At 35.2% G+C, this 18,703-nt stretch overlaps 2 protein-coding genes across 11 annotated transcripts; both read right to left on the bottom strand.

The window, feature by feature from the left end:
* Window positions 1-148: 148 nt before the first annotated feature.
* On the bottom strand, window positions 149-13,678 carry LOC129896793 (TMV resistance protein N-like). Of its 10 annotated transcripts, XR_008768046.1 has the most exons (11): window positions 13,481-13,678; window positions 12,360-12,884; window positions 11,122-12,211; window positions 10,638-10,919; window positions 8,906-10,422; window positions 8,551-8,762; window positions 2,564-2,712; window positions 2,168-2,451; window positions 1,936-2,010; window positions 1,707-1,772; window positions 618-1,516 (listed from the first exon to the last, which is right to left on the bottom strand). XR_008768046.1 is itself a non-coding variant. In XM_055972790.1 (5 exons), exons 2-5 carry the CDS (start codon window positions 12,866-12,868, stop codon window positions 8,917-8,919), a joined length of 3,387 nt encoding a protein of 1,128 aa, XP_055828765.1. In that variant the 5' UTR covers window positions 12,869-12,884; window positions 13,481-13,678; the 3' UTR covers window positions 8,766-8,916. The 10 variants fall into 10 exon arrangements, 1 of the variants encoding a protein (XP_055828765.1); XR_008768044.1 differs by lacking the exon at window positions 618-1,516 and adding an exon at window positions 149-556 and having other exon boundaries at window positions 2,168-2,712; XR_008768039.1 differs by having other exon boundaries at window positions 2,168-2,712.
* Window positions 13,679-15,397: 1,719 nt separating this feature from the next.
* LOC129885910 (nudix hydrolase 18, mitochondrial-like) lies at window positions 15,398-18,407 on the bottom strand. The gene is made up of 5 exons (XM_055960390.1): window positions 18,151-18,407; window positions 16,565-16,679; window positions 16,239-16,322; window positions 15,979-16,107; window positions 15,398-15,894 (listed from the first exon to the last, which is right to left on the bottom strand). Exons 1-5 carry the CDS (start codon window positions 18,234-18,236, stop codon window positions 15,673-15,675), a joined length of 636 nt encoding a protein of 211 aa, XP_055816365.1. The 5' UTR covers window positions 18,237-18,407; the 3' UTR covers window positions 15,398-15,672.
* Window positions 18,408-18,703: the final 296 nt, after the last annotated feature.

The following is an 18,703-nucleotide window of genomic DNA, read 5'->3' as shown; positions in this document are numbered from 1 at the left end:
CAAGATTATAATATTATCTGCAAAAAAAACTTGAAAAGGTCCGATATTGCCCCTATAGTTTATGAATATTTACCTTTTACCCTCAATAGAATAATCTGGCTAATATTATAAAATTACAATGAAGAAAAGGTAAAATGTACTAACAGTTGAAACTCAAACCATTTACGCCCAAATTGCCCTTCGAAATAGCATTACAAAAAAGTGAATATCTCCTAATGAGAGTAATGCATAAAATTAAAGGAAGTGACATAATTTAAGATTATATCTACTAGTATTAATTATACTTAATCCGACTGCTAGATCGATAATTTACAGTGCTTCATATGCACAAACTACTTCTATCAATTCGATATGAATGGAGATTATGCTTCTTTAGTAGAACTTGGTAGTGGGGAGAAAGTATTTGAGCTTGCTCTACCACTGGAAGTACATTCGATTCCTGGAAATAGTTCCCCTTTGCTCCGCTTGTTTGTGTGTCAGACGACTTACTAATAGTTCAAGATGCTTCTATCGTTCACCGGTTTTGGCACAGCTTTCTTGCCTCACACACATTTATCTGCAGTTGGATTTTGGACAAGCTACTCATAAGAAAATGTGAAGATGCAATTTTATTTCATAATGAAACGCGGTATTCTGGTGTAAGAGAAGTGTCGTGTCACCTTTGCTAATAAGACTTAGTATATATGTAGATTTGACGAGAACGGCCAAGACTCTAGTTCTACATTTAAACAGAAATTTCTACTAATAAAACAATCTGAGAGAGCATTAAAATCAAAATCATACAAAAAAGTCAAAATCTGAAACTCGGTACTCAGAAAAGCAGAATACTGGCTTGCAGTAAATGAATACAGATTGAACCTCCGTGTTTTACTTGGTAAAAATATGAAAATGCCCCCGGCAAAAAGTGTATAGCTAAAGTTAGAGCATGATCAATACTTTTCGACATGAAAATGTATGATGCAGAAGTGTTAAGACTGACCCATCCCACATAAAGTTTTTGTATTTAAAGCAGACATTTCCCCAAATATAACACTCAGAGAGAGTGAGAGCATCAAAATGAATTAGTAAGTTCAGTTGCTATCTTTGGGAATAACACTTTGCTTTCTCTGTGAACTTATAACACCTACAAATGATAACGCGGTGAAATCTTTATATCGGTTGGGTATACATCTGCAGAATGACATGATCAGGGGAATAGCTAAAGTTAAAAATGAGATAAATCTTTCCACATGAATCATAGTATCATACAACAAAGTCAAAATCTAAAACTTGGTACTAAAAAAAGTAGAATAATGGCTTGCAGAGTAAAATGAATACAGATGGGGCACCAAGATATGATGCAACTCCTAATCCAAAACGATCCCAACTTCCAATCATGATATAGTGCCTTAAATCTAGCACTCAATATTATGCCTGAAATTGAAACGTCGTGACCCATTATCCTGTCATTGGAAAACGTCATGACCCTTTGCCAATGACAGCTCAGTGTTATTCTTTATATCTGTAAGGTATACATCTGCAGAAAGAGATGATTAAGGGAACATATATAGCTAATAATCCAACAACAAGATATGATGCAAGTCGCAAGATGTCATAGAATACTTCAGCACCAGACCACGCACTAATAGAGTTTGCATATCTTTCAGTTGTGAATGCAATTATGTTATCCAATCCTGAGAGTTGTGCAAATGTGTAATGTTACTTACTATATCTTTGCAGCTCGACGACCCTTTTTCTGGTGACACATTCACGACTCCAACATATCTCAAGACCTTCACATACATCATTATTGTCAGATAAGAATAGCGGACGTATGAGCTTGTGACAAAAGAAATTGTATCAAGAATATTCATTTTTCTGAATAGACCAATCTCATCTGAAATCTTTTCCAAAATGGCAGAGTAACTTTATAGCATCTGAAATCTTTTAACTCACCATGGTTAATCATGGCTCAGCACAAGCAGAGAAAAAAACTCATTGTTGATATGTACATCACCCATTAACGAGCTCCTGTCAATAAGGAAAAAGAAGAAAGAAAACAAAAAGGTAAAACTACGAATGAATTGAGAGGAAAAAACTATTGGTTTTGAAAGAAGACTTTGTAGCTAATAGAAGGAAAGAGTCATTTAAATTAAAAGGAGAACACAAGATTAGAATATAATGTGACCTTTGTTTCTAATGTTATCAGAGTATTCGACAGATTCTGGTCACGGAGTCATGGTGTTCATCATTACAAGAGGACAAACTTGCTTCAAACCCTGGCTCATCTTTATACAACCAACGAAATCCAAGCTCCTTCCATATTCCAGAAAAAGACAACCTACTAAGCCCATAGTCATTTGGTGTTTTACCATTTGCCTTAGATGTATCCCACAAGCCAATAAAAGGTACCAAGAAAAAATGCATAGCAGATTCTGGAAATTCTTCTGAATGGTTGGCTAAGGAGAGTTTCTGGGTCATCCACGACACCCCGTCATCACATAGGGGAATCAAGTGAGCTGTGGTATCAATTAAGTTGCCAGAGTAACATAAAGCAAATCCCAAGACGTTATCACATACATACCAATTTTCAGGCAAATTGACTGATACACTTGTACCTGTTCCCCGATAGTGGAACCAAATAGGGATCTTGCTCTCACCATGCTCAATTGTAAACACTCTTGGTGAGAAGGAATTTGAAGTAGAGATTTCATGCTGCAATGATGAGATATTCTGAAACAATGAATTACAGATCAAATCATTGCTCCAATCTGCATATATTTTATCTAATTGCTGTGGAACTTCTGGTAGCTGTGTAAGCCTAGTGCAATCTAATAAGTCCAAGGATCGAAGAGCATCATGAAGAAAGAAAAGAGGAGGACAAAAGCCTTAAAAAAAATATATGGCCATTTTAATTGTAGTATGTTGGCCTGAAAACTTGTCGATGGATGCTGCTCCCCTGTTATGTGCTGGAATCACTACTTATAGTCCTGGAATGCACATTGGTGGTGTTGGTCTTGGAGGGGTCGGACATATGGCTGTTAAGTTCGCAATGGCATACGGAACCAAAGTGACTGTCATTAGTACTGCTAATAAGAAGCAAGAAGCAATTGAGCGTTTGGGCGCAGACTCTTTCTTGATCAGCCGTGATCCTGAGCAGATGAAGGTCATGAATATAATAACTTGGACATTTGTGATTTAAATTATATCGTTATCATTGAACTGTGTGACCATCTTATCTAAAAATTTAAACTGTTCAAGAGTTTTTTATTTAATTAATTGTGTCTTCAACGCGCCCTTGCCTGATTCTTTGTCATGAGTCAAGCACGTGAAATTCCTTCTTTTTTTGACAATGGTGGCGTTGAGGCTTTTGAATGCACGACCCTGTGTTGAAGTGTGTGACAATCTCATCTAAAAGCTTAAGCTTGTTACAGAAAGAGCTTTTTGACTTAAATAACTATGCCAGTTCAACAATTTAAACACGAGAACGGAGCTATCCTTTCGTTTATTCGTTTTATATATGAACATGTCGAATGAGTTGGAAGATTTAGTCATAATCTGCTCCATTAATTAGATGGCAGATTTGATTGTAATTTGCTCCACAAATAAGCTGGCAGATTTGATTATAATCTGCTCCTATAAATATGGGATAGGATATATTATTCTAGGAAAATAGTTTAGAGGAAATCCCTTGATTCAAGGATCTCCCAAGAATTAGGGATTGATTAGTTTAGCTGATCTTACTTGTTCTCCTATGAATATTGTACAAACACTATGAATAAAAGTATACTTTTGCAGTATCTAAACTTTCATGGTATCAGAGCGGGACTTTTTCCCTTAACATCTTTCTGGAACATCAACAGAAGACAAAATTTCTTCTCTGAAAGCACCTACGTAAAATCTGATGACACAAGGAGGCAATGCTTCTCACATGACCATCCAGTTAACTTCTCATCGATTAAATGGGAAGAACTATCTGTAATGGGCACAATCCGTAAAGCTTGCAATCGATGGCCTTGGAAATCTGGAACATCTGACCAGAGATGAAAAGGCCGGGAATTGGAGATCCAAAGATGAACTCCTGGAGATCAGAAAATTCACTTGTGATTGCTTTATAATAAATTCCATGGAACCAGCCATAGGTAAATCTTATCTCTTTTTGCCCATTGCTAAGGATGTGTGGGAAGCCGCTAGTGAGACATTCTGATGTAGAAAATGCCTCTCAAATTTTTGAGTTAAAAATAAAACTATGGCAAGCCAAGCAGGGTGACAAGGAAGTCACTGCTTATTATAATGAAATGGTGTCTTTGTGGCAGGAGTTAGACCAGTGTTACAATGATGAATGGGAGTGTTCTGTGGATAGTGTGAAAGCAAAAAAAAGGGAAGAAAATGAGAGAGTTTACCTTTTTTTAGCAGGATTAAACCGGGAGTTTGACGAGATCAGGTCACGAATCCTAGGAAAAAACCCTCTGCCCTCACTTCGTGAAACCTTTTCTGAAGTTAGGAGAGAGGAAACTGGGAGGAAAGGCATGTTAAAACCTGATTTAAATGTTGAACTAACACCTACTATAGACTCTTCAGCTCTTGTAACAGTGAAGAATGAAGATCACAAAAACAAAAGGCCATGGTGCGATCATTGCAAAAAACATTGGCACAACCGTGAAACATGTTGGAAGATTCATGGGAAACCACTAAACTGGAAGAAGAAGGGACTTGATAATCGTGGCTTTCAATATCAAAATGGTCAGGCCCTCCGAACAACTTATTTTGATCAGGGGCAGCAACCTTCTCCAGAAACGTCTCCATTTACAAGGAACAACTGGAAAATCTGCACAAACTCCTTCAATCTCCACAATTTCGTCCAAATGCACCAAATTCTTCTAATCCTTCTTGTTCTTTTGCTGAAGCAGGTAATGTATCGTCAGCTTTTCTTAGTGCCAATTCCAACCAAATAGATTCTTGGATCATAGATTCAGGAGCTAGTGACCACATGACTGGAAGTTCCCATTCTTTCTCTACTTACACTCAGTGCAGGGAACAGTAAAATCAAGATAGCTGATGGTTCCTTCTCTGCAATTGCTGGAAAAGGAACTATTAAACTATCACCATCTCTCGCACTTCATGATACTCTTCATGTTCCAAAGCTCTCTTGTAATCTGGTTTATGTCAGTAAATTAACCTGTTCTCTTAATTGTCATGCTACTTTTGATTCCGATTTGTGTGAATTTCAGGAAAAGGTCTCAGGAAAGATGATTGGCAGTGCTAGAGAATCTGGAGGTTTTTATTTTCTTGACAACGGGAACAACTCACTACAACTGAATCCTATTTGTCTGAACTCTACTTCTGTTTTGGATAAAGTCATGCTTTGGCACTATAGGCTTGGACATCCAAGTTTTTATTATTTAAGACATTTGTTACCTCAATTATTCAGAAATAAAAATCCTTCCTTGTTCCAATGTGAATTCTGTGAAATGGCTAAGCATCACCGATCTTCTTTTCCCTCTCAAAAATATCAGGCTTCAAAACCTTTTATGATGATTCATAGTGATTATTGGGGACCGTCTAGAATTTCAACAATGTTTGGAAAACGAGGTTTGTAACTTTTATTGACGATCATACTAGATTGAGTTGGGTTTTTTTATTGAAGGACAAATCTGAGGTTAAAAATGTGTTTGAGACTGTCTATGTCATGGTGGAAACACAGTTCAATGAGAAAATCAAGATTTAATGTTTTAATGTTTACTAGTAAAGTTCCACAACACCTTTGGGGAGAGGCTCTCTTGACTGCCACTTACCTTATTAATAGGATGCCATCTCATCCTCTTGAATTTAAAACACCTTTTAAAGTTTTCAGAGAGAGTTTTCCTAGTTCTAGGTTCACTACAGATCTGCCTCTGAAAGTTTTTGGTTGTACAACATTTGTTCATGTTCATAATCGTAGTAAACTTGAACCGCGGGCTAAGAAGTGTGTTTTTGTAGGATATGCCCCAAGTCAAAATGGATACAAGTGTTATGATCCACATTCTAGGAAGATAATTGTCACAATGGATCTAACTTTCTCTGAGTCCCAACTCTACTTTGCTACTCATCTTCAGGGGGAGTATCATGTAGGTGAAGATTCGTTATTTTGTGATATTGAGGAAACTAGACATCTGAAAAATGAGGAGCCTGATATTACAATAAATACTGATGTGAGGGATCTAGGAGAAGATATAAATAAGTGTGATCCAAGAGATGATAGGGACCTAAGTGACTTAAATGATAAAAACTCAGACGATGAACCTGTAGAGTCTTCAAATGACAAAAATAAAAATGGGAATAGAGAACAAACAAAAGAAATGCAGGTGTATTCGAGAAGGAACCACATTCAAGGAAAAAAGACCCAAGATTCTCAACACTACCAAAAGTCAGTTCCGCAAGACCTTACTGGAATTCAAGGTAATCTTCCAGTTGATTCTGTTTCTAACTCCTCAGATCTGGACCTACCTATTGCGAAACTCAAGAAATGCTCCTAAATATCCTATTTCTATGTTTGTGTCCTGTAAAAAGTTGTCTCCTAGTTATTCAGCCTTTACTTCACAACTTTCTAGTGTGGAGATTCCAACAAATGTGCAGGATGCTCTACGAGTTCCCTAGTGGAAGGAGGCTATTTTGGAGGAATTGAGAGCTCTTGAAAAAAATAAGACATGGGAGTTAGTGGATTTACCAGAGGGAAAGAAATCAGTGGGCTGTAAATGGGTGTTCACCACCAAATTCAAGTCAGACGGATCCTTGGAAAGGTATAAGGCTCGCCTAGTAGCTAAGGGATTCACGCAGACATATGGCATTGACTATCTCGAGACGTTTGCTCCAGTAGCAAAGCTAAACTCAATTAGAGTTTTGTTGACACTCGCAGTAAATCTTGACTGGTCTTTACAACAGTTGGATGTGAAGAATGCTTTCTTGAATGGGCACCTAGAGGAAGAAGTCTATATGGATCCCCCACCAGGTTTTGAAGGAAAGTACAAGTCAAAGATATGCAGATTAGAAGATCTCTTGGCAGTCTAAAACAATCTCCCAGGGCTTGGTTCGAAAGGTTTACTCAATTTGTGTAGAAGCAAGGATATGTGCAAGGACAAGCAGATCACACAATATTTACTCGACATTCACTTGAAGGAAAAACAACAGTTCTTATAGTGTATGTCGACGATATTATCCTTACAGGAGATGATGTAGTTGAAATAAAAAATCTAAAGGAATGTCTTGCCTCAGAATTTGAGATAAAGGACTTAGGTCCGCTGAAGTACTTTCTCGGCATGGAGGTTGCATGATCGAAGAAAGGAATTATAGTGTCACAAAGGAAGTATGTTCTTGATCTGTTAAAAGAAACAGGAATGAGTGGTTGTAGACCAACTGAAACGCCAATTGATCCAAATCTAAAGTTTGTAAAGGAAGAAAAATTGATTGATAAGGGCCAATATCAGAGATTGGTAGGCAAGTTGATTTACTTGTCAAATACTAGACCTGATATTTCCTTTGCTGTGAGCCTAGTCAGTCAGTTCATGCATTCTCCACGAGAAGAACACCAAGAAGCTGTGTATCGAATCCTAAGGTATCTAAAGAGTTCTCCAGGGAAAGGGTTGTTCTTCAAAAAGAATGAGCAAAGAAGTGTTAAGGCTTAAACGGATGCGGACTGGGCTGGTTCATCTATTGATAGAAGGTCTACATCTGGATATTGTACATTTATTTGGGGAAATTTAGTGACATGGAGAAGTAAGAAGCAAAATGTGGTGGCTCGAAGTAATGCTGAGGCTGAGTATCGATCCATGGCACATGGAATTTGTGAAATATTGTGGCTCAAGAGATTGTTGGAAGAACTAAGAAGACCTGTGAGTTTTCCAATGAAGTTGTATTGTGACAATAAGGCTGCCATAAGCATTGCTCATAATCCAGTTCAACATGATGGAACAAAGCATGTTGAAGTGGACAGACACTTCATTAAATAGAAGGTTGAAGATGGAAGTGTGTGCATTCCTTTTGTTCCAACAAATGATAGTTTTTAATGTGGCCCTTCCCGCACATAATGGAAGCTTAGTGCATCGGACAGTTTTTACTTATGTTCGTATATATAATGTGGAAAACAGGAAGGAAGCTAGTGGCTGGAAGTTGCATAGGAGGGATGAAAGAGACTCAAGAAATGTTGGATTTCGCGGCAAAGCATAAAATAACACCAGATATTGAAGTCTTGCCAATGGACAATGTTAACACCGCGTTGAAACGTCTTCTGAAATCGGACGTGAAGTATCGTTTCGTGCTCGACATTGGCAATACATTGAACAAGAAATGAGAATTTTAATAGGGGGTTCAATTATTTGTGTTTAATTTGTTAGTCTAAGCTACTACTTTTAAATGTTGAGGCACTATTACTACAGCTTAAAATTCCCAGGAATTTCCTTTATTTTTTTCAAGTTAAGAATTGTTTTGTGACATTTTCTAGCAGTGATTCTTTGCTTACATTACATTATTTTCAGAGATGATTAATTACATCTCCTTCTTGCACTTACTAAAACAGAAAAAGAATGTGATACTTACTCCGCGTGCTGGATTGACCATTTTCAGTACTTAGTCGTCGTTGATATCCACCATGTAACATTTTACAGTAGATATCAACGGAGACTACGCTTGCCGCTTGCTCAGTAGAACAGCTCGAGCATTGGAGCTACATTGGATTCCTAGGCTTCTTTCATCCACCTATTTTGGCAAAGTTATCTTGCCATTCATCCGCAATGTGTATTTTGGGTCATCTATTTGTCAGAAAATGGAAAACGTGATTATATTTCGAAACGGAACTTAAAAAGAATGAATTTTTGCATACCCAAATTCTTTCTCAGAAAACATGTTCCCTATATTTAAGAATGAGAAGAAATAATTCATGAGGTATATATACCTATATTTAATCTAAAATCCCGGGGTTGTGGGAAAGAGCTGCAAGAGTGACTTTTGTTTCTTAGAAGAGGAGTAATTGGCCTCGTCATGATGTTCATATCTGCTCCTCCTTTTCCCAATGTGAAACTCAGCTTCATCTTTATACAACAATCGAACTCCAAAATTTTTAATTTCTCCAGGGGAATAAATACCATGTATTTCTAACCTACCATAGTCATTTTGATCTTTTCCATTTGCATTAGATGCATCCCATAAGCCAGCAAGAGGTACCAAGAAAAAATTAATAGTATCATCCTCATAAATATATTCTGAATGGTTGGATAAGAAAAATTCCTGGGTCATCGACGACATCCCATCATCACATAAGGGAATCAAATGAGCTGTGATCATGTCAATTAATTTGCCAATGAAACATACAGCAAATCCCAAGAAGTTATCCGACACATACCAATTCTCAGGCAATTTGACTGATACACTGGTACCTATTCGCTGATGGTGGAACCAACTTGGGATATAACAACACCTACTCCTAAACACTCTTAGTGACAAGGAATCTGAAGCAGATATGTCATGCTGCAATGATGAGATATTCTGAAACAACGACTTACAGATAGAATCATTGCTCCAATCTGCATATATTGTGCCTAATTCCCGTGGAAATTCTGGCAGCTGTGTAAGCCTCTTGCAATCTGATAAGTTCAAGGATCGAAGAGCACCAAGCTGGGCTATGCTTCGAGGCAAATGCTCAAAATTATTTAGACCGAGATTCAACCATTTCAAAGAGGACAAGGATCCAATGTCTTCTGGAAGTCCTCCATCTATTAAATTGCAGTAAGTGAGATTCAGGAGTTCCAATGAGTGTAACCCTTCATTCACCTGAGGGAACACAAAGTCCGCTCTATCTTCTGCTTTTTCTTTTTCAAAAGTCAACAATTTAAGCTTGTTCAAGCGGACGATGGAAGACGGAGGTCGTGAGATTGGAGTATGTATGGCATTAAGCTCCTCCAACTTTTCTAAATCGCCTATCTCTTCCGGCAAGCTTTTAAGTTTTGAGCAAAATGACACATCTAGCTTCACCAAACCTTTCAACTTACAAATGCTGCTTGGAAGAGCTACAAGGTTTCTCATAAAACTCAAATCTAGCTTTGTAAAATGAGCTAGCGCATGATTGATAGATAATGGCAATTCCCTTACCCCAGAAAATGACATCATAATCTCTAACTCCGGCTTCATTATTCCGACAATTTCTGGAAATTTCTCTAACCTAGAGCAACCACTTAGAACCAGAGATTCAAGAGATTCTGCATTAACATATGGAAACCTCTTGAGTCTACGACAAGAACTCAAATTTAACTCAATAAGTTTTCTGGAACATCCCAGGGAATGGTGAACCTCTTCAAGTCTACTACAATACTTTAGATACAAATACTCCAAATTTGGCATCCCCGTGAAATCGGGTGTCCTCTTCAGGCAGTGGGAGCAACTTAGATCTACCCTCCGTAGAGACGGCAATTGCTGCTATTCAAAACACGGAAAGAATGTTGAAAAATGAGTAGTAAACGACATTTTTTAGATTATGACTGAAAGCATGAAATGAAAAATTGTTTATTTTACTTTATATGGAAATTACAAGCTCAGAAACTAGATAAACGGTTACTATTATAAATAGAAGGTAAAGTATCTACAAAAAAAGGACCTTAACCCAATATTTATTATCTCAAATAGAATGGTACCTTTGTTTCATTCCATAATTGATGCAACGAACTCCATCGCAGATCAAGATGAACAAGCCTTCTGAGATTAAAATTTTCTGGCAATAACTTGCAAGGATAACCATGCCAGAAAAAACAACACAAGTTGTTGGGAATGACAATGGAACCATCATGACCATTGAGTATCTCAAAAAAATTGATCCTATCATGTATGCATAATATCCGAAGCCTTTGCATATTTTTCATGTTAAAGTATAGTTTTTCAGAAAGAGTAACCCAGATTGCTTCCACTGTCATGGTCCCCTATAAAAAGATTAAACAAGTCATAACTTTACAATCCGCTTATCAATATCACTATATATTTTCTTACTCTATTCCCACCATGCAAATTTTTGAAACAAAATATAAGATACAAATATTAGTCAGACATTTCTCAAGAAATATTACAGCTTAAGAGAACCGATTTGTACAATTAATTCTATTATTGCTTGGTTAGCCTACATACCGTATTGTCCACCATCACATCTTTGAAATTTTTAACGTCCCATATTCTGCTAAGCTTTCCGGAATCTTTTTGCATTTCCACTATGTATTTACCCATTTCTTGTATTAAGTCGTGCATTTCAATCCTATCATATTCATCTAAGAACACAAGAGATTTGTCAATTAAGACACCCAATCCGTATTCAGCTCCAAAATCACAGCTTTCAAGGATTTGCATGACTTCTTTTCTTTCATCTCCGCGGAAGAAACATGCGATATCTAGAAATATCTTTTGCTCTTCGGCCTCCAACCCATCATAACTTATTTTGAGCTTTTCAACAATTTCTGAATTAGAGTTTTTCTTTATTTGGTCTACAATTCCTCTCCACTGAGTTAGGCCTTTCTTATGAAATAAAGAACCCCAAACCTTGAGGGCTAAAGGAAGACCTTTAGCGTGATTTACTACCTCCAATGAGAACTTCTTAAAATGCTCATCTGGAATTTCTTTTTTGAAAGCATGTTGATTGAACAATTGAATAGCTTCAGGATCAGGTAGCATAGGCACTTCATATATTGCATCATCCTTCTCAATCAAATGTCTATTTCTAGTTGTTACAATAACTCTGCTGCCGTTACCAAACCAACAAAGATCACCTGCTAAGTACTCCAAATGATCACCATGATCTATGTCATCAAGCACAATCAGCACCTTCATAGAACAAAGTCTGCTCCGAAGCATGCGCTTTCCCTCATACTTATTATTGACGTAATCATCTTTTTTCCTTAAAAGTTCAGAGAGAAGGGTATTTTGTAAAGAATGCAGTTGATTCTTTCTTGCATTTTCTTTAATATCTGCAAGAAAACAAGCAGCTTTAAATTGATAAGATAGACTGTCAAAGATGGCTTTTGCTATTGTAGTTTTACCGACTCCGCCTATTCCCCAGATCCCTAAAATCCGAACATCATTGATTTCTATTTGAAGTTTGGATTTTAGTTTCTCTAAATGAGCACTTATTCCCACAACATCTTGCAAAAAAGATACAGAATGAGCACTCTTGCAAAATTTAGAAGAGATGTGATCGACGATCTGTTGAATTTTCTCTGATTCAATCCTACATTATGCGAGGAAGTCAAGTATTAGTAAGTATTTCGTATTTTTAAAGTTCAGAAGCATATTAAATAGGAAACATTATATTTCAGGGTAATAGAAACATATTGTTATTTTTTTTCATTAAAAGCAATTATGTAGTTTCAACTCACTCGTCACGAATATCATATCCTATTATTTCTGCGGAAGCAGTTAGGGCAGTTCTCCATGCTTGCACCATCCGCATCCCCTCGACATCATCCTTATACCTCGATTCATGCTTGACAAATGCTTCGGAAAAACTCTCTCTTTGGTATCGAACATGTGATGGATCCACATCATAGAAGATCGGTATGACTGTTTGTCCATTTTCTTTCTCCTTGCATTCCATGATCTTAACTAGTTCATTCAAGCACCATCTTGATGTAGCATAATTTCTCGAGAAAACGACAAGTGCAACTTGAGACTCTTCGATAGCTTTCAAGAGTTCTTCTGAGATGGAATCGCCTTGCTCTAGCCTTTTATCATCTTGAAAGGTGAATATTCCCCTGTTTTTCAAACCTTCGTACAAGTGACCCGTAAATGTTTTACGGGTATCTTCACCTCTAAAACTTAGAAAGACATCGTACTTCCATCGAGGACAGTACTGTGAATCACTCGCAAAAGAAGAAGATGATGCCATGGATTCAATTGTACGTCTGAAAAAGAAAACACAAACTGTGTTTATAGATTGTAGTTGTGATAATAGAAAGAAATTGTAAATTATGGATGAAAAAGTTTGTTTTTTGAAATTGTAAATTATGTTAATGGCTTTCTTTGTCAACAAAAGCAGACAACTTGACTTCAAAAAAAACATTATGGGTCCTAGTGAAAACAAAAGAATCAATTTTTTTTTTGGAAAAGAAGAATCAACAACTGTAATTAATTAAAAAGGAAAGAATACAAGGTGTTAACAAAAATTGGGAAAAGTTTCATAAAAAAAAAAAAGGAAAGTATGTCATATAATTGGAACAGGGTGAAAAGTACTATTCCTCAGTTTCATGTATTTTTCATAAACATTTCTTACCAATACATTGTGGAATTTACTCAAAACTCTATAAATTTTTCGTCCCCAAATTCATGAATTTACTCAAACTCTATGAAACACAAGTTCAATTTTGGGCATTTACTGAACAATAGCAATTATCAAACAGATTTATATACAAAGAGTAAAATAGATTCTAGGTTTTACACTCCATCTGAGACTCATTCTTACATTATGCACAAAATCAAGTGGAAATAAGAAAGCACCAACCTAAAAAGAACAGCATCCACGACACCAAAAACGAGTGTTGCGTAGCTAGTTGCTCCGGTTCACCGGAGCTAGAAGCTCCTCACCGGAGCAGTGAAGAAGACAAAATGGGCTGACTGGTTTTGGGTTAAAAGGGAAGTGGGCCGGGTTTAATTTTGGGGCGGGTTAATTTAATCGGGATGGTTTTAATTTGGTGGGATAGGTAAGTTAAGTGATGTGGACCACTTTGGGGTCCCGATAGTGGTATATAGTCTGTGGTTCGCTTCGATTTTAAAGTTTATCGATTTAACTAATTGATTCTCGATTTATAGACATGTCAAATTAGAACTATTAAGATATTGGTTTATTAGATACTCCCTCTATTTCATATTGGTTGAATTTTTAAGGGATTTTTCATTGTTCAAAATAATTAGATTGTTCAAAACTCAAGATGGATGTTTGAAACCTTTTTTATATTTGCCCTTTCATTTATTGAAGTTTTATATTTTCTAAGAGATAAATCACACTAGCTGAAAAGTTATATTTATGATTTTACAAAAGGCAATAGTGGAAAGTATGGTTCTAATTTTGTCTTTGGATGTTTTTCTTAATATGTATGCATTACCTTAGAAATTCAACTAATGTGGAATAGAGGGAGTATCAATTTATCGGTTATTGATTATTATCGATTCAGTTATCGATTTAACCGTTAAGATTTGATACAAAAAAAATCATTGAAAATCACTTAGAAACAATGTGACAAACCAAATGAACCATGCACATGAGTTGATAAATTATGTTTTGCTCAAATGCAAATGTAAGATATTGTAGAATAACCAAGAGTTTGAGACGACAAGAAATAAAAGTATGAAAATTAAACCCTAAGCGAAAGACTTTATATATCGAATGGTAATAAATATAAATTATTAAGGTACTATCGGATTATTCATTAACCCGTTAAGAAAAAATCTTAAACCGCTAAGAACCAATAACCCAATAATAAAAAAAAATTAAAACCACTGCCGAAACCGTTAAACAAATAACTCATTATCGATAAATTAATAACTTATTTTTGGGCTCGATTTATCAATTTCGGTTCGGATTTTGAACGGTCCTAGTGGTATAGGTGAGTTAAATATTTAAGGAATAGCATGAATGGGTCATTTCTGATAGTTCGATGATATATATTTGAGCTTTTTCATTATGTAAAATGTTAAATTCATGAACGGTCAAAACACACCTTATCTATCATTTTTTCGCGATTTTCATATTTCAACTATGAGTTATTCTTTTTTCTTATATGAACTATAATCATCTATGTATTAAAACGCACCTTGAAACTGATTAGATCAACTATCAATTATGTTTTTTTTCTATCTAACCTATCACTATCCACCGCAGTATCGGTTGGTTCGACTCAATTTTAAAGTTTATCGGTTTGACTTATCAGTTATCGATTTATAGACATGCTAAATCATTATATAATCATTAAGATATTGAATTTATTGGTTATCGATTTATCGGTTCTATTATCAATTTAACCTTTAAGATTTCAAAAATCATTAAAAATAACTCAAAAATATTGTGACATATCAAATGAACAATGCACATGAGTTGACATATTATATCTTGCTCAAAAACAAATATTGTCACCTTGTAAAATAACAGAAAGTTGAAACAGTATTTACACATGATATTAAATAACTTAACAATAATAAATTTATATGATTAGATATAAACAATCGATGCGAGTACCTGTTTCCTTCTAGCTTTGCCAGCAAAATTGCTCAGAAAAACTGAGAGAGCGTCCAATAATTCAATGCATTAATAATTTTCCAACATCACTGGAAACAATCATTACTTCATTTAACTTTATATGTTCAATCAATTAAACTTACTACTGGCTAATCCAACTAATAATAACTACTAAATTTTAGTAAATTAATTAAATTTATTTTTTTTGCTAATATAAGGATTACATTAGACTTCATTTCTAAGCCTAAAGCCAATGTACAACTCCAATTCTAAAATAACAAACAAACAACATACTCCTATGACTACCCTCTAGTACTTCTTTTTCTTTGTTCCCTTAAAATTGGAGTTGCTCTCATGAACTACATAATCCGCGTGCTAGATTGACCATTATCAACGATTAATTCCTATTCACAAACTACTTTGACCACGTTGGTTCATTAGTGGATCGATATCAATGGAGATTATGCTTCTTCAGTAGAATTTGGTAGCGGTGGAGAAAGTATTTGAACTCTACATCCCCATGGAAGAATAGTTACTCTACCACTTGAGGTACGTTCGATTCCTGGAAATAGTTCCCCTTTGGTCTGCTTGCTTATTTGTGATATGAGGCGACTTACTAATACTTCCAATGCTTCTTTCATCCATCCGTTTTGGCATAGTTTTCTTGCTTCGCGCACATTCATCTGCAAAATTGAAAAATTTACTTGTCAGCTAAGACGAGGATGTGATTTTATTTATGTCACCTAGATATATGTAGACTTGCATACCCAAGTTCTTTCGCGAATCTCTTTCTCAGGCCAATAGTCTAGTTCTTCTGTTACGAACAGAGGAAACATGTGCCCTTCATAGGCAGTATCACCGGCTTTGTTCTCAAAGTACCATGTTCCAAGTTTACACTGCAAAATCAATCAAAAAAAACCATTTATCTTATGAAATAAACAAGTTAACATGAAGACTTTGTTTCTTATTTTTCGCCTTTTTCACTTCAAAAGAAGCATAAAAGAATGAACAAAAAGAGATAACGAACCTCAACTTCACCACGTACTCCAGCTTCCTCCACTGTCTCACGTTGTGCTGCATCCTCAATCGTTTCATCTTCTTCCCAACCTCCCTGCCATAACAAGAAAAAAGAAATTTGTATTCAAAATCGAGACTTAAAGAATGACATTTTCCATTTTACTCTTAACGATATGATCTATAGTCACAAAAATGTCTATAATATACTTTAGATCATAAGTTCGAAAAGTCTTTCTTTCTTCTGTTAAACATCGTGCTCAGTCAAATATCGTTACATAAATTGAGACTTTGGACAGAGGGAGTTAGTAAGTTTCAAAGCTATGGATCAGTAGCTACCTTTGGGAACAACAATCCTTTGCCTTTTCTTTGTGGACTTATTAGAAGAACTTCAAATGCATCTTCATCTACCAACGATAACTCATTGAAGTCTTTATATCTGTAAGGTATACATCTGCGGAAAATACATGATCAGAGAAACCGATATAGTAAATAATTGATCAAAAAATATACATCTTTCCACATGAAAAACATAGAACAAAGTCAAATCCATGTGATACAATTTTTAAAAAATTGTACATCCATGTTCAGTAATAGTCCTTCACTATTAGAATCTAGAAAATGGTATCAAATTATGCTATAACTATTCTTTAATTAAACATTTAAAGTAGGAAAATCAGTAACAGAATGTGCTTTTTCTCAGGGGAAAAAAAACAAGACATGTGATGAGTTGAATATAGCCAAACACCACATGACTTTCTGATTTTCAAGAAATCAAAAAAAAAGGGACAAAGGATAACGAGCAAAGGCGGAATCAGGATTTTTAGTTTATGAATTCTGAATTATAACTATGTTTTGCTTATTGGGTTCTGAATAAATTACTTGCACATATTACATGATTTTATTAATATAGTTTGAGTCAAAGTTACTCGATTCTGTCAAACCCATAACTTCTACACTAGCTCCGCCGCAACAAGAGAGAAAAAGATAATAAATGAATTTACTAAGATGGCACTTGAACTAATGATATATTGCACTAAAGCACCAAAACTATATTTTGTAACTAAAATTATGCCTAAACTCTACCTTTTATATAACAGATATTACAAACTCACATTTTTCTCATATATAAACAATTTACAATACAAGATGATTAAAAGAAATGATGTATCACCAAAACAAAAAATCTTTAAAATGAAAACTTTGTAAAAGCCAAAGTACAAATTGCATTAAAAAAAATCAAATCTTTGATGCCAAAATTCTGTAAAATCAACACATTTCTACAAACAAATGTGTAGAAAAAATCAACTCAAAAAGCCAAGGGAGTAAAAGTTGAATAAGTCAATTGCAATTTGCAATCATAGAGGGAGATGACCAATTGACGATCTCTTTTGGTTTTTCCTAGAAGTCAACTCTCCACAACAAAAACATTTTTTTTTACAAAAAGAAATTTTAAAAAAAATCATGTTTAACATTATTGTTTAAACAAGATTGTTCCAACCCAGAAATTAAATCATGTAAACAAAACATAAACATTACATAGACTGCCTATTAACATGAAATGCAAGAGAAAATTAAGAGGGTAGGGTAATACTTCCATATTCAGCACGAACCCAATAATTTTGATTCAAACCATGTTATTTTCTTAAGAAATCCATTAAATACGTAAAACAAAAAAAATCATTAATCTAGACCTCCATAACTTCAAAAAACTAGAATCCCAAACTCATAAGTTCCAAATTCCGACTCACGGATTCACAAACTAACCAACATTTTCGACACAAAACTTAGATATATAAAATATATACCTTGAACAACACAAAAAATTCAACAAACATCAAATTCTTGACTTATAAATTTCAAAATAACAACTAGTTCAAATTAAATTCTGAATCCGTCTCTAAAAGTTATACGAGAAGACGTACCCTACAACTTGGCGACGACCCTTGTTGTAACGCTGTAAATGCCGTCCGGAGCGCGATACAAGAACCACCATATCATTCAAGTCCATGAATACTAAAAAAATTGTCTTTTTTGGTTCTTTTTAACCAAAAAAGAAAATAAAGAACCAAAAAATGGACACTTTTTGAAATCAAATAAAACTAGACTTGAAAAAAACTATCAAGAACAGAGAAAAACAAAGAGGAAAAAAAAGTTGAGATTTTTTTTTTCTGTTGAAATGATTGGTTGTGTGTTATTAAGGGGGAAAAAAAACGGTTAACGATATATGAATAGAATTTTTCTTCCAAATGCTAGATTTTAAGTGGTGCATTTTGGAGGTTACACGTGTGGAGACTAGAATGGCACGTGTGAATCGGTTCAGATAATGAATCCGGTTTTATTTTGTTTACCGGTTTAAGTTATGGTATGATTGCATTAGCTAAGGCCCACGCTCATGGCATGAGGCGTGACTTTTGCTATTTATTTTACGGAAAAGGGTCATATATACTCCGATGCTATTGGAAATAATTTAAATAT

The sequence above is a fragment of the Solanum dulcamara genome, chromosome 1 (assembly GCF_947179165.1).
Source record: "Solanum dulcamara chromosome 1, daSolDulc1.2, whole genome shotgun sequence".
NCBI classification, from domain to species: domain Eukaryota; kingdom Viridiplantae; phylum Streptophyta; class Magnoliopsida; order Solanales; family Solanaceae; genus Solanum; species Solanum dulcamara.
Note: the sequence above shows the minus strand (reverse complement) of the source record. Positions and strands in the feature narration are given on the sequence as shown.

Excerpts from the sequence above, each read along its gene's own strand:
- LOC129896793 (XM_055972790.1), bottom strand. The coding sequence starts at position 12,868 with ATGGCATCATCTTCTTCTTTTGCGAGTGATTCACAGTACTGTCCTCGA. Across the intron at positions 12,212-12,359 it reads GGATATGATATTCGTGACGA|GATTGAATCAGAGAAAATTC; the intron begins GTGAGTTGAAAC and ends CGCATAATGTAG. Across the intron at positions 10,423-10,637 it reads AATTATGGAATGAAACAAAG|CAGCAATTGCCGTCTCTACG; the intron begins GTACCATTCTAT and ends TGTTTTGAATAG.
- LOC129885910 (XM_055960390.1), bottom strand. The coding sequence starts at position 18,236 with ATGGACTTGAATGATATGGTGGTTCTTGTATCGCGCTCCGGACGGCAT. Across the intron at positions 16,323-16,564 it reads AAGGATTGTTGTTCCCAAAG|GGAGGTTGGGAAGAAGATGA; the intron begins GTAGCTACTGAT and ends TTGTTATGGCAG. Across the intron at positions 16,108-16,238 it reads GAGTACGTGGTGAAGTTGAG|TGTAAACTTGGAACATGGTA; the intron begins GTTCGTTATCTC and ends TTGATTTTGCAG.